The 15,259-nt window shown below is 45.3% G+C and overlaps 1 protein-coding gene across 1 annotated transcript in view; it reads left to right on the top strand.

Moving 5' to 3' along the window:
• C3H17orf97 (chromosome 3 C17orf97 homolog) overlaps positions 1–14,891 on the top strand; it is a 44,787-nt gene extending 29,896 nt beyond the window's left edge. Inside the window, exon 2 of the mRNA XM_044285601.1 lies at positions 14,366–14,891. Within this exon, the coding sequence (XP_044141536.1) occupies positions 14,366–14,817 (452 nt within the window). The 3' untranslated portion in view covers positions 14,818–14,891. The remainder of the gene's footprint in view (positions 1–14,365) is intronic.
• The last annotated feature ends 368 nt before the right edge of the window (positions 14,892–15,259 follow it).

Here is a 15,259-nt window from a genome sequence, read left to right as displayed (position 1 = left end):
GTAGCCATGACATCCCCGAGGTTGAGGATATGGGTGACTGACCTTATGGTTTCCATACGAAACCTTGTTTTCCTTATAAATCGATTGAGAAATCTCAAATCGATGATAATCCGGAGGTCTCCCGTCTTCTTGGGAACCAGGAACACTGGTGAATAAATGCCTAGGCCTCTCTCCCCTGCCGGCACCTCCTCTAGGGCTCCCTTGGAGATATAGTCCTGGATGTAAGATTCCAGGACCACTTGTTTGGCCGGCCCGAAGTTTCGTGTAGCGACGAATCTCTCTGGCCCAGGTACAAAAAATCGCCGCAATCAGCCTAAAATAAAGGCAAAGAAAGAGAGCCAAAAAACGGGGCGATCCTATATAGACGAAAGGAGCCCCTGACACTCTCAGCTCCCTGAAAGGGAGCGATACGCCAGTCCAACCTGTCCAAAGGACAGAAAAAAACACGGTGGGCTGGGGGGTGATCTCCTCCCTTTCAGGGAGCTGAAGATCGTTTATTGGTTCTTGGGCTCATTAAAAATTCCGCCGGTCCTACCAGTCCACAGGGGCAGTTAACCCCATCTGTGCTGCTGGTAGGACGTAAGGGAACCTGACATTTTAACAGGGGTGTGTAGACTTTTTATATCCACTGTATCTACAGTGTGTGTGTGTATATATATATATATATATATATATATATATATATATATATATATATATATATATATATATATATTTATAGTAGCTATCCTCATTATATATTATAACTTGATTATAACCGGTTACCACAACACTCCATATTCCCTCTCCAATCCTGTGTATGTCTGTGCTTATAGTTATGTTGTCCATGCTAATGACACCCTACATGACTGTAGTTAGGGTATGACCGTAATGATGGTACCCTTTAAAAAATGATTAGATTCACCCAAAGCTGCATATAGAGAAGTCTACAGAAAAACAGTAACAATAAATGCTATACCTGGAGCATAGTGCATTTAATAAAATAAAAAAAGGTACAAAGCAACAAAAAAGCCACTAAAACACAAGTATGTAGTGTTTAATAATTATTATATTATCTATTTTTAAGCTCCATTAATTCCAGGGCTCTGTACATATGAAAAGGGTTATACTTTCATTATATAGAGCAAAAAAAATATATGCAAAGGCTAACTTAGTGATCGAGGAGAGGACCCTGCCCGTGACAGTAGGTAAGGGTGGAAGCTGCTCATATGTCTCCCTATTGACAACAAATATACAGCTGTAGCATTTTCTGCCCCAAAACATGAAGCAAACAGAATGCCATAAAAATTGCAGCAAAAATTGACCTTTTCCCAAATTGGCCTATGTGAGACCAGGTAACTGCTGCACATACAGTATACTGAGGGGAAAAGCCTTAGTAAGCTTGGAGGGTCACTAATGGTATTAACCATTTATATTTTAAGCTACTTTACTGTCTAATAATTCAACATATTAATTACATTTCAGATATTGTAGACAACTTGTTCCAAAACGTGTAAGGAACCTATAGACAGACCTTCAATAAAAAGTGGCAAGAAACAAAATGTAAAAGTGCTTGTGTTGGACAGCTGCCCAGCCACATATCACAGGGGTTGTAAAGGCCAAATGAGCCAGGCACCCAGCTGTTGGCAGGGGCATATTACAAAAACTGTAGGTTCAGCTTTCAACATTATTTACAGGTTATGTTTAGAAATAATCTACATTAAAAGCTGAAAGCTGAACAGCCATGTAAATACATTGCATTGCTTATCATGTACAGAGCCGGAGTTATAGCCTGTATTATAGATTCACAGTTTTGCAGGCTCCAGAGCGGAGTTCTCCCAGCAGTCTTTGCTTTTTTAAGCAGCCCTCTGGTATGCCCATCAAAAAGTCACACCCCTCCCCCTCCCCACATGTGCCGGGCCCCTCACCGGTGATACAGTCCTGATCAAAAGTTTAAGACCACTTGAAAAATGGCAAAAAAATCATATTAAGCATGGCTGGATCTTAACAAGGTTCCAAGTAGAGCTTCAACATGCAACAAGAAGAAATGGGAGTGAGACAAAACATTTTTTGAGCATTCAATTTAATAAAAACAATTTAATTGAGTCAGTGTGTAATCCACCACAAGGGGGCGATAGACATCAAGAGCTCCTTAGAAGATAAGCAAGATGGATACTGAGATCCGAAGCTAAGGGCCCATTAGGCCTAAATGATAGAAATTACTTAGGATTTCTATAGATAGTGCATCATTTGTAACCTCTCTGTTTTTTTATTTTATGGTATGTTAACATGTTTTTATGTATAGCACTAAACCTCTGGTGATGTCACTAGTATGTGACGCACAGAGGCTCTGTTGCATAAAGATGACTCTCATGCGTCAGAACGTCAGTAGCCTGAGGAAGCGCTGAGGCACAATACGGCCGTCGCCACGAGTTACTGCCTGCGGTATGTTGATCCGCCCCATGCAGAAAAAAAAGTTATCCATCTTCTTGGTGAGTGCCGCTCATGCGTGTTTTTTTCCGTACGCCTCCCACAATGGCACTTCAGCAGGAAGGTACCCCGCCCCCAGGAACAGGAAATGACGTAGAAAGCAGAAGTTTAAATGCCTCCTCCCCATTACCTGCTCCAGTCGTTTCCTGTCCCTTGGGATGAGTGGAAAGCTGGCAGGCTCCCTCCTGCCGAAGTTCCATGCGCCCAGCCTGCGGTGAGTATTCCCTTCTTGTCAGAAGGGCTGTGGCAGAGCGGCGGGCGCTGGGGGCGAGATACGGCTCCCACCGCATGCTTGTGGCGTAATTCCTGAGTTCAGGCAGCCTCCGGGCGGTGCACGGGCTCAGGGAAAGCCAGTTGCAGGGCCAGAAGGCGCGCAGGATCTCTGGGCCGAGATCTCGCGAGGTCCGGTCACGTGACCTCGGCTGGACCACGTGACCCGCCGGCAAGTCATGTGACCAGGAAGTGATTAAAATTTGGCGGCGGGAAGCTGCAAAAACGCTGCAGAGTGACTCCAGCAGAGCAGAGTGGATGCCTCATCATGTCTCTGCAGCAGGAGAAGCCTTCTGATGCCCCTAAGGCCCCCAGTCCGATTAGCCTCCTCATCTGGAGTAGTTTATATATACTATCACCGGTGGGATTTTGTTTTTTGTAATCCTGGTGACGGCTACCCCACTCCTTCCCCTGCACTAAAGAAGAGACCCTGCTCTCTTTTTGTACTTACAGAATTGAGAAACCGGAAGGAGTGGGGAATCTGCACAGAAGAAAAAATTTGCTATTTGCAAAAAGCATCTGGCAGGACATAGCAAAAAACCTATCTGCCAAAAATGTACTGACAAAATAATGGTTGAAGATTCCCCTTCTCTAGTGGAAAATTTATAATCCATTAGAAGAAGTGAGTTCAGCAGTGGAAGCAAAAATGGCGTCTTTTCCGCAAAAACCTTCCACTTCTAAAATGTTCAAGGAACCCCAGATAGAATGGGATATGGAGGACAACGATTTTAATGATTCGTCGGACTCAGGATCCTCCTCTGATGAGGAAGTCAGCGGTCCGTTATTCTCATTAGAAGACACTGACGGTCTCTTGAAGGCTATGAGATCAACTTTGAATATTAAGAAATCTAGACAGTCACAGTCGGTTCAGGATCAGATCTTCAAAGAGCTGGGTGATAGGAAGAGGAGAGTGTTCCCCATCCATGACAGAATCCGAAAGCTTATACGGGACTAGTGGAAGGACCCAGAAAAAAGGACCGGTACTTCAAAAAACTTTAAAAGGAAATATCCGTTTAGCAAGAAAGATTCGGCTCTTTGGGATAAAACACCAAAGGTTGACGCCCCTGTTGCGCGAATCTCCAAAAAGGCAGCATTGCCTTTTGAAGATGTCGGCTTATTAAAAGATGCTATGGATAAAAAATGCGAATCCGTACTTAAAAAATCTTGGGATTCCAATACCGCTATGTTGAGGCCTAGCATAGCTGCCACCTATACGGCTAGATCTCTGTCTCTCTGGCTCTCTCAGCTGGAGGAGCACCTGGTCTCTGACTCCCCCAGAGAGGATATCCTGGCCTCCTTGCCGGTTTTGAAACAGGCCTCTAACTTCCTGGCAGACGCCTCTGCCGATCTTGTAAAGCTAGGTCAGCGGCTCTTTCTAATACGGCAAGGAGGTCAAGTCTGGTTACGCTCTTGGTCAGGCGATACCGCTTCAAAAAATAAAGTCTGCAGTATCCCTTGTGTTAAAGGGGATATTAATTATTGATATTTCTGCCTATCTTAATAATTAATATTCATAAATAGGCGTAATCGTCTTATGATGACTCCGCCTATTTATGCCTTAATGAATAACAAATCACTGCTGATTGCCTTACGCTAATCACTAACTACCCTAACTGCATGCGCCTTACTGACTACCACTAGTAATCACACGTAACACAATAGGTATAAATGACACAGTATTTTTTAATAATACACTAGTAATATAATGCCAATAATATACTACCTCTACTGCGGCGATACTTTACAACCATAAAGGTATTATTATGTTTATAACTATATATATCTATAACAAGGGGATAGATATATATCGTTATAACCGCGCACTACAATATAAATACACACACTAATACAATGTACTAACACGGTTCTAACTACACTAACACAGTCCCAAATCCCACCCACAATCTAACTATACAATACACACATACAGGTATAACAGCCCTCCCGCCTGGCTCTATACTATTCCTATGGGGTAATAGGGGTGAGGTATCTGGGGGGTAGGCACGACAGGGCTACCACAAAATAAGGGTTGAACACAGCAAGGGTAACAGGGCAGAGACTAGGGTAAATCAGGGTACAATATAAGGGTTAGGAATCAGGGGTAATAGGGTAACAAGGGGCAGTATGGGGTCAGGGATTTAAAGGATATGGGGTCAGGGATATAATATGGGGTCAGGGTACAATATGGGATCAGGGAAAGCGTTGGTGGGATAGTGGTAGGGAGTATAAGGGGGAGATACTTAGCGGTGTTATGCTCGTTGTCCAGGGGGGCTCGTTGGTCTAGGGGATGCCTCTTCTGCCGGGTCACTTACCTGACTGCTGAGCGGGGCGCCGCCGGTCTATTTAAACTTGGCGGCGCCCGCTCGCAGTCTCACTATTGGCGCCATGCGCATGCGCACCGCCGGTCTCAATACGTGGGCCGGCGCGGTGATATGACGTCACCGCGCCGGCCCGAGGATCTCTGAGCGCGCTTCCAGGGGGGGGATCCTTTGATCCTCCCGCCTGTGAAGCGGACGCTTACCTCCGGCGCTGTAATTACAGCGCCGGAGGTCAGCCACTCACAGGGGCATGGGGACTCTTTGTTCCCATGTCTCTGTTAGGAGCATCATCTCCGGCGCGGCCGGAGATGGTGACAAAGGGCAGAGGATCTTATTGATCCTCTGTCCTTTGTAGAGGCCGACGCTGGACATGATTGTCCAACTGTCGGTCTCCTCCACCCCTCCAGCAAGCGGCATGATTCCTGCCATATATGCTTATAGATGCTTGGGGCACATCCATAAGCATATATGAACGGACATTACATACGGGGGCCTATATATTATCAGGGGGCACGCATCTATATTCAGGGGGCACATATCTATCAAGGGGGCACATATCTATCAAGGGGGCACATTACTTCCATTAATACATATACACAGAGATGCATGTCGCCAAGGGGCCTATATTCATCTCTGTGCATATCCACAGATCTCACCTGGAGGAGCCCATAGACAAGGGCTAATATATATGTATATATGTCACGGCATATATACATATATATTTAAATATGACACTTCCCTCAACACCTTGCGAAGGAGATCGTCTATTCGGTTCAGTCTTAGACGATATTCTTGAAAAGGGGTTGCCGCCAGAGTCCAGGTTCTTCCAACAGCACTGTTCCTTTCGCCCCCCCCCCCCCCCCCAAATAAGGATAGACAGGATGTAGAAAAAAGGATCCCTCTAGTTCTTGGCAGTCCTCAAAGGGGAGAGGTAGGAATTTCCTCTTTAGCCAGGATAAGTCTACAAAACAATCCTCCCAATGACGCCATGGGCCCGATTGGGGGGAGGTTGAAAGAGTTTGTCCCTTCCTGGGAAAAGATCTCAAACTCAGCCTGGGTCCTAGATGTAATCCGTCAGGGATACCAGCTGGAATTTTGCACCCCCCTCCAGACAGATTTGTATTAAACAAGAAATTGAAGTCAGATCACAGTCTCCTAGAGTCTCATATTTCCCTTTTGTTAGAAAAAAGAGCGGTGGTTCCAGTTCCAGCAGACCAGGAAGGAAGGGGATTCTACTCCCCAAGTTTTCTGGTAAAAAAACCAAATGGCTCCTTCAGAGCAATAATCAATCTAAGGCTCCTCAACAAGTATATAAAATACAAAAAGTTCAAAATGGAGATGGTAAGATCTACAGTGAACCTTTTAACACAAAACTGCTCCATGGTAACACTCGATCTGGCGGACGCATATTACCATGTTCCGATCCATCAGAAACATCAAAAATATCTACGTTTCACCATTTTCAGGGGAGAACGTCATCTCCATCTCCAGTTTCAGCACCCAGAGTATTCACAAAGATTATTGCAGAAATAGGGGGATAAACTTCATAACCTATTTGGACGATTTTCTCATTACAGCAGCCTCCCAGACTCAGTTGCAGTTACAAGTGAAGTTTGTCCTGGACACCTTAAAATTCCTAGGTTAAAAACTAAATCTGGAAAAATCTAATCTATCACCCAGCCGAAAGATGACCTTTCTAGGTATTCTTCTGGATTCCAGCCAGTGACCTCTTTTCTTCCAGAACAAAAGATTCGGGACATCAAATCAAAAATTTCCATCTTTTTTACGCCAGAGAAAGGTCACGTTCCGAAGAATTATGAAAATTCTGGGACTCGTGACTTCGACGATTCCTGCGGTAAGATGGGCCCAGGCTCACGGGAGACCACTACAGGAATTCCTGCTAAAACAGTGGAACAAAAGCATCTTCTCCCTGGAGAAGGCTGTTACCCTACCTCCAAGGGTCAAACTTTCCTTGGGGTGGTGGCTGAACGAAAGAAACTTAGTCAAGGGGGTCCCTTGGAAGCTCTCCAATCAGATAGTGGTAACAACAGACGCAAGCGGGGCAGGCTGGGGAGCCCATTGTCAGGGTCAGCTGTTACAGGGGTCCTGGGATGCAGAGACCCTTCCCCTTTCTTTAAACGCCAAAGAGCTTCTGACTGTGTATATGGCCCTAAAAGCCCTGGCTCCAGTCATCCGAGGACAAAACGTAAAACTCCTTTCCAACAACTCCACCACGGTGTTATATCTCAACAAGCAAGGGGGCACAAGAAGCAGTTCCCTTTGTCAGATAGCATCTCTGATCTTTTCTTGGGCAGAGTCAAACATCCAGTCCATAACCGCTGTCCATCTAAAGGGGGACGAGAACACACTGGCGGACTTCCTGAGCAGGAAGAGAATTTGGCCAGGGGAGTGGAACCTCAAAGAAGTGGTGTTCCAGAACATCTGCAGCAAATGGGGAGTCCCAATAATAGACCTTTTTGCTTCCCAAAAGAACAAACAGGTGGACCTTTTCTATTCCCTCTCCGCGAAGGACCATCCGGTGAGAGTGGATGCCTTAGTGGGTCCATGGCCGTTGCGTCTGCTCTATGCATTTCCCCCTTTCCAGCTTATACCAAAGGTTCTGGCAAAGATAATAGAGGAACGATCCCATGTCATCCTAATGGCACCATACTGGCCCAAAAGGCCTTGGTTCTCCCTCCTTCTGAACCTCTCCAAGGGGGACTTCTGGACCCCTCCACAGTCTTCGGACCTCCTCCATCAGGGCCCAGCTTGGCATCCGGCAATCTGCCGACTAAAATTGACGGTGTGAAATTTGAGCGCTCCATTTTGAAGTCCAAGGTCTTCTCTGATGCAGTTATCTCCACCCTGCTCTCTAGCAGAAAGCAAGTAACTTCCAGTATCTACTGGAGAACTTGGAAAACCTTCCTTTCATTTGCCAAGGAATCCTGGAATCCCACTCTTCCCCCAGATATGAGGGTAATCCTAGACTTCCTTCAGAAGGGGCTAGATAAAGGTCTTCGGGTCAGTACCATCAAGGTCCAGATTTCAGCCCTTAGTGCCTTCTTGGATATGAGATTGGCAGATTTGGAGGTGGTCAAGAGGTTCATAAAGGGAGTCAGCAGACTTCACCCAGTTATTAGATCTACGGTTCCGCCTTGGGACCTTAATTTGGTACTTTTTGTCCTTATGGACCATCCCTTTGAACCTCTTGACTCAATCCCCCTAAGGTTGCTGTCCTTTAAATCCGCTTTTCTCATAGCTATCACCTCAGCTAGGAGAGTGGGAGAGATCCAGGCTCTTTCATGCAGACCTCCATACCTATCCATCCTTGACGACAGAATTATATTGAGACATGAACCCTCCTTTTTACCAAAGGTATTCGCAAAATTCCACTGCCAACAGGAGATTTCCTTACCCACCTTCTGCGCACGGGCAAAATCTTAAAAAGAAAGACGTTTCCACCATCTGCATGTACGCAGATGCATACTTGTCTATCTGGAAGCCACAAAAGGACTGCAAAAATCCGACCGTCTTCTGGTCCAGTATGCAGGCCAAAATAGGGGGCAGGCAGCATCAAAAATTACTATAGCCTGCTGGATAAGACTGACCATTGCAATGGCCTCCAGAGGGTTTAAAAGCCCATTCAACCAGAGCGATTTCCACCTCTTGGGCAGAATCCGCCTCCTTGTCTCAGATCTGCCAAGCTGCTACATGGTCAAATCCTTCCACCTTTTTCAACCACTATAGGTTGGCAGTTCAGTCCAATTCGGATTTGTCGCTCGGACAAAAAGTCCTGTCAGAGGCAGTCCCCCCCTAATGGATTCCTTTGTTATTCCTCCTGCTGAAGTGCCGTTGTGGAATGATAATTATTCTTACCGGTAATTGGATTTTCCGTATAGCCTCCACAACGGCACTGGGTTTTTCCCACCCATTGTTTGCTTGTATTCTCTTGTCTATTATAACTTGATTTATATCTCCCTACAAATAAAAGGTTACTTCTTCAGCATCATCCTGGTTCCTTTGGTACTTACTGGAGAAGGTAATGGGGAGGAGGCATTTAAACTTCTGCTTTCTACGTCGTTTTCTGTCCCTGGGGGCGGGGTACCCTCCTGCTGAAGTGCCGTTGTGGAGGCTATACGGAAAATCCAATTACCGGTAAGAGTAATTATCATCTTTTTCTATAAGATATGTGTATAAGGACTTAAGAGCAGAGCACCGCCGTTAGTGGGAGAGAAGAGCTGACTCAAAAGCAGAGACTTGCTAAATAAGGGAATTTGGGCAGTGAATGGGTCCGTGATGCGGCGTGCACACGAGCCGTTGCCCGTGTATTTCGGACCCGGCGTATACGGCCACGGGCACACAACGTTCATGTGCAAGAGGCCTTACTGTTGTGACTCGTTTATTCCCAAACATATAGAAATATCTGGGAAACTGTACTCTGCTGATCGACAATGCAAATTTAAAGGGGTTGTCTATCCCTATATCAATTTTAACATTCCCCCATCCCCACCCTATGGGACCTGTTGGAAAAGTATACTTACCTGCTCTCCAGTGATCAGTTCTGGCTCCTTAGATCCACTAATGTCTTCTCTGGACTTGCAACGCCGCAAGCAAACATCTGGTATGGACCGGTTCATGTGCACTACTGCAGCCAGTGAGTGGCTGCAGTAGTGACGTTTCCCAGAAGCGGCACTTGACCCAGGAGGAGGGGCTTAAAAATGTATATGTGGCTCGACTACCTCGGTTGTGTTGTGAGGAGAACTTCATAAAACCTGTAAATTTCTTAGAGCTTCACCAGAAAACTGATAAATGCATAGATAAATCCCACTCGGTATCCCAGGTCTCAAGCACATAGCAGCACTGAGTGAAAGGAATTCAGCAGAAGAAACCTTGTTAGGGCTCTATATGAAATCTGAGGTATACAGAAATACATTAGGGTCCCCTACACTTTTATAGTCACTGTGTTGTGATTGTGTACAACTCAGAGGTTGTTTGATGCTGCAGTACAGCATCTTGAGCTCTGCATGTGTGCCTGCTGTGATACATTGATATCATGCAGGGTATAGCTACCTTCACTTTTCCTCATATATTGCATTATCAAAAATGATGAGATAGCAGCAGGACATCTGCAGTCCCCCTGTGCCCACAACAGATCAGGTTTTGAGGATATCTCATAGAGAGAAGATTTAGGTCATTCTTGTTGCCCTGACAATAATCATAAGAACTGTACAAACAAAAAAACTCGCAAAATAAGACCTTTCCAGTGTATTTGATGACCAGAGTTCAAGCTCCCTTTAAGGCTCAAACTGGCTTGGTAGTTAAGGAGTTAAATTATGTTAATGTCAGTCATAGTCATTATTATACTACTATACTATTTTTCCCAATCTTTGCAATCTATAACTGAGTAATTGTCAAACGTGTTTCTTTGTATGACCAGCAGATGGCACTCACATCATTTCTTATGTTTTCACTGACTTTTTTCAGTCATGGTGTTTTCTTCATTAGGGGGGAACTAACTCTCTTTAGGGAGAGAGCACCTTAATCAGTGTGAGGAGACTTATAGGCCATACATGCTCCTCTGGAATTCTGGGAGGGAAGGATGCAAATGAGCGCTTAACAAGCTCTGCCTCTAATGCCACCAGATGTAAGGCGGCTATCCTATAAGTCAATGTTCAGCTCTTTAACTAAGCCTTGAGACAGGACTTGGATATTAAATAAGCCAGCACCTCATCTGCAGACAGCTGTTTCAGGGTGATTGCCCCTCATCAGTGCAGAGCAGAGAGTACTGGCTTAACTGGGTGAGAGGCCTGTGTCCGAGTCAGGGGGGAACTAACCCAGACCAGGCCTCTCACCCAATACTCATTTAAGTGTATTAGTGCGGTTTGCGTTACAGTGTATTTGCTATGGTGTGGCCTGTGCTATTGTGAGCCTGCTTGCAAATGTTGGGGCGCTGTGGGGTTTTCTATGAGCCCTTAATTAATTGTGTATTGATTTAAATTTCATAGATGGTCGCAGCGTGTTGGGGTGCATGAGAGGCAGTGGCAGGGTGTAATTGAGGCTCAATCTGAGGCCTGTGTGTAGGGGCACGAGAGATTGAGTGCGCGAAATAGAGCGACCCTTGGCAGTCGCACCCGAGTCACGTGACAGGGCGGTTCCTGTACGTGACAGTTAGTATTATAGTTGTTTCTAAGCAATGCAGGAGCCTCTCCCAGTTTTCTAATGTATTATGCATGCGTCAGTACCACAGTACACATGTGAAATAGGTACTGTTCAGCCAGCACTGTGGTTACCTAGCTACTAAAGATGCTTCTACTGCTCCGCTCCAATATCTCTACTTTTCAATATGTTTAGGGAGCGGAGAACCCCTTAGGAGATTGTATCTTGCTCTCCATGGCGTTTTGAACATTTTTTATTACCAGGTAGCCATTTTACACAGGATATGCCAGTGGCTTACTAAGAACTCGCTACTCTCATTAATATTTTTATTTATTGTCTATGATGTTTTTCTGGTGTATACTGTATATGTTTTCTTATAGTTAACTATATGACATGCATTATATATGTATATTCTCTATAAACCTTCCCAGTGGGTTGGCAAATTTGTTTCACAATGTTTTTAACATGATTTTATGTTTTAAAAACTATTAGTTTGTATTTGATTTTATTCACTGTTCTAAATAAAGAAGAGGCCATAGGGTCCAGGAACACATTGTTCTTGGGACCCTGGCTAAAAAAGGTTCATTTGGATACAGTGCCAATAACGCAACATAAGTTGCCAGTGTCTGGGCCAAGCCAAGGATTGCACTCCCTAACCTGTGGCAGTCCAGTGAGAGCTAATCTGGGTCTGCTAGGACCCAGCAGTTCTGCTCTGCTCCCAAGGCACCCAGCGATCGCATCATCGCCGGCTCCACTAAAGGAAACATACTGAATAGTGCTTATTGCTATGCACCAAGAAAAGGAGAGGGCAGAAGTGGTAATAAACCACATCTGTCTTCTCCTTGGGGTCCCCATCTATCACTGACTGCTCCTTCTAAATTGCAGGAGCTTTCATCCAGTGCCGTACATGTATGGTGCTTGGTCGTTATGACATTAAGGAGCATTATTATTGGGGAGGCCTAAATGGAGTCTGCACAGCAGGTCCATGAGAAGTTTACTAGTACTGCTCTGAGTAGTACTAGTAAAATTCCCATGGGCCTGCTGAGCAGATACCACCTAAACCTCCACACTAATAATCCCCCATAATTAGGTGAGTTCCAATCCATATTTAGCCCCCCACCCCCTCATTCTCACTAAAATTCCCCCTGAAAAAAAAATATTACCTGGCTGCAGGGCCACAATGCTCACTGAAGCAGTGCTTCTGGACTGTGGACTCGAGTGGTGAGCAGACTGTGAGAGAGCAAGACACATGTGCTCTGATGACTTATCAATGCCTGTGCACCTGGCGATCTTGTAGGCCACAGGTCTGAACCAGTCTGAACTCAGTGTGTGGCATGAGACTGAGTGACTTATTCACTGATTGACGATGGTGGGATTTGTGCTACCTGCAACACAGTAAATGGCATTGTCTGTAACAGTGGCCGGAAAAATTAAACTTTTTTTTTAAATCACTTGCTGGCCGCCCGCCCGTGGCTGTTCTCCTCTGTGTGGTCCTGGTATGTTTTCTCTGGGCTCACAACAAGTTTGAGGACCTTTCCCAATCAGTGGCCACAGCTGTATGACGTGTCAGGCCAGTGATTTCCCACTGAGCCAATCACTGGCCTGACACATGACACAGCTGTGGCCAATGAGTGGGAAAGGTCCTCAAACTTGTCGGAAGCCCAGAGAGAAGATGCCAGGACCACACAGAGGAGATGGGGAGCTGCTGCAGACGGGACCAGGGATAGGTGACCATAATGTTTTTTACACAACATTAATAGAGGGGGAAGGGTGACATGGGAGGGGGGAAATGTGCCATGGAGGGGGAGAAATAGGACATTGAGGGGGTGAAATATGACATTGAGGGGGTGAAATGTGACATTGAGGGGGTGAAATGTGACATTGAGGGGGTGAAATGTGACATGGAGGGGGAGAAATGTGACATGGAGGGGGAGAAATGTGACATGGAGGGGGAGAAATGTGACATGGAGGGGGAGAAATGTGACATTGAGGGGGTTAAATGTGACATGGAGGGGGAGAAATGTGACATAGGGGGAGAAATGTTACATTTCTCCCCCTCCATGTCACATTTCTCCCCCTCCATGTCACATCACCCCCTCCTTTTTACATCAACCCCTTTGTGTCACATTTCTCCCCCCCATGGCACACCATCCCCCCTCCATGTCACATTTCTCACCCTCCATTTCACATCACCCCCTCCTTTTTACATCACCCCCTTTGTGTCACATTTCTGCCCCCCATGGCACATCATCCCCCCATGTCACATTTCTCCCCCTATGTCACATTTCTCCCCCTCCATGTCACATCACCCCCCTATGTCACATTTCACCCCCTCCATGTCACATCACCCTCCTATGCCACGTTTCTCCCCCTCCATGTGACATCACCCCCATGTCACATTTCTCCCCCTCCATGTCACATCACCCCCTTATGTCACATTTCTCCCCACCCATGTCACATCACCCCCCATGTCACATTTCTCCCTATATGTCAAATTTCTCCCCCTTCATGTCACATCACCCCATATGTCACATTTCTCCCCCCTAGAATGTCACATCGCCCCCTCCGTGTCACATTTCTCATCCCACCCCATGTCACTTTTCTCCCCCTCCATGTCACTTTTCTCCCCCTCCATGTCACATCACCCCCTCCATGTTACATCACCCCCAACGAGTTCTGGTGGGGGGAGGGGGGGGCGCTAAAATGTAGCTTTGCTTGTGTTGGCAAAAATCCTTGCACCGGCCCTGTTCTGGACCTTCTAATATTCCTTCTAGTTCACAATCCTGGGTATAAATACATCATGGGAGAGATCTTTCTATTGATCACCAAGAAGATGAGACAAGCTATCTGCATACAACAGTGAGTCCTATCAGGTGGATGTTCCATTGTCATAAAATTAATAACCATAATGCTGGTGAACACAGTGAAATTGTGGGGATAGTATATGGAGTTCCCTGAGGAAGGCTGATATAGAAAACAGTTATTTCCTAATACTTTATATACCGTATGTCCTACAATGAACTTTAAAGGTATCTCTTTTTTTTTTATAACACCAATATATTGTATTCTTCAGCAGTTGAGACTGAGTGTGTTAATTGAATATAATCATTTTATCAAGTTTACATATTCACATCTGAATATTACTTTTACAGAAAATATTAAGAGTCAGCCAATCATTCCTCCATCATCCGAACTGCAAACAACTACCATAAGTGACTCAAAGGACAAATCAGATGAATCAAAAACCAAGAAAGAGATTGAATCGGCATGTTTATCTACAATAACCCAGGAAGGTGTAGTAAATGAGAGCTTGAGATGGGAAGGAGTGCTTGAAGATCCTGTAGCAGAAGAAGAGAGGATCCACCAATATAAAATCAACAGGCGTAAACGTTACTTGTTAGCTGCCCAAAAGTCCTCCTCTGCTCTTTCAGCAGGACTCGAAAAACAAATCCATGCAGATCAAAATCAAGATCCCGGCATAAAAGAAGACAGTAGGAATGAATCAAATACTGAGAATGCTGTGAAATGTACAAGTGACTTAAAGCTGAGATCTCATATGGCACAGTTGCCATTGCTTAAAAACATGGTGAAAAATGGTATTTAAATCTATATACATGCTATCATGAGATCTGGTTAGAAGACAATACAGGATAGGTCACCAATATAACATCGATAGGGATCTTGCACGCTTCACGCCTACTGATCAGCTGTTTTATGCAGCAAGCTGTGCCAGAACTATACAAAAGGCTATGTCTATTGTTTATGGCAACAGTGCATGGTATAAGTGATCTAAAGATCGCATGCTCAAGTCCCCTAGGTGGACTACAAAGTAAGTTAAAAGTCGAGGTGGGACAAATCCAATTTTTTTCAACTCCGAATCCAAAAAGGTTCTCGAATCTATCGAATCTTTTGAATCTCGAATCCTGTACATAACAAACATATTTCACATGAAAACTTACAGTTACTTGGCTTGGCCCTTGGGGATCTCGGACACCACTTCAACACTTGGCTGGGGGGCTCGGTGGAGCTGATGTGTTTCATCCTAA

This window comes from Bufo gargarizans, chromosome 3 (assembly GCF_014858855.1).
Source record: "Bufo gargarizans isolate SCDJY-AF-19 chromosome 3, ASM1485885v1, whole genome shotgun sequence".
Lineage (NCBI taxonomy): Eukaryota > Metazoa > Chordata > Amphibia > Anura > Bufonidae > Bufo > Bufo gargarizans.
The sequence above is the reverse complement of the archived record's forward strand: the minus strand, read 5'-3'. Positions and strand labels throughout refer to the sequence as shown.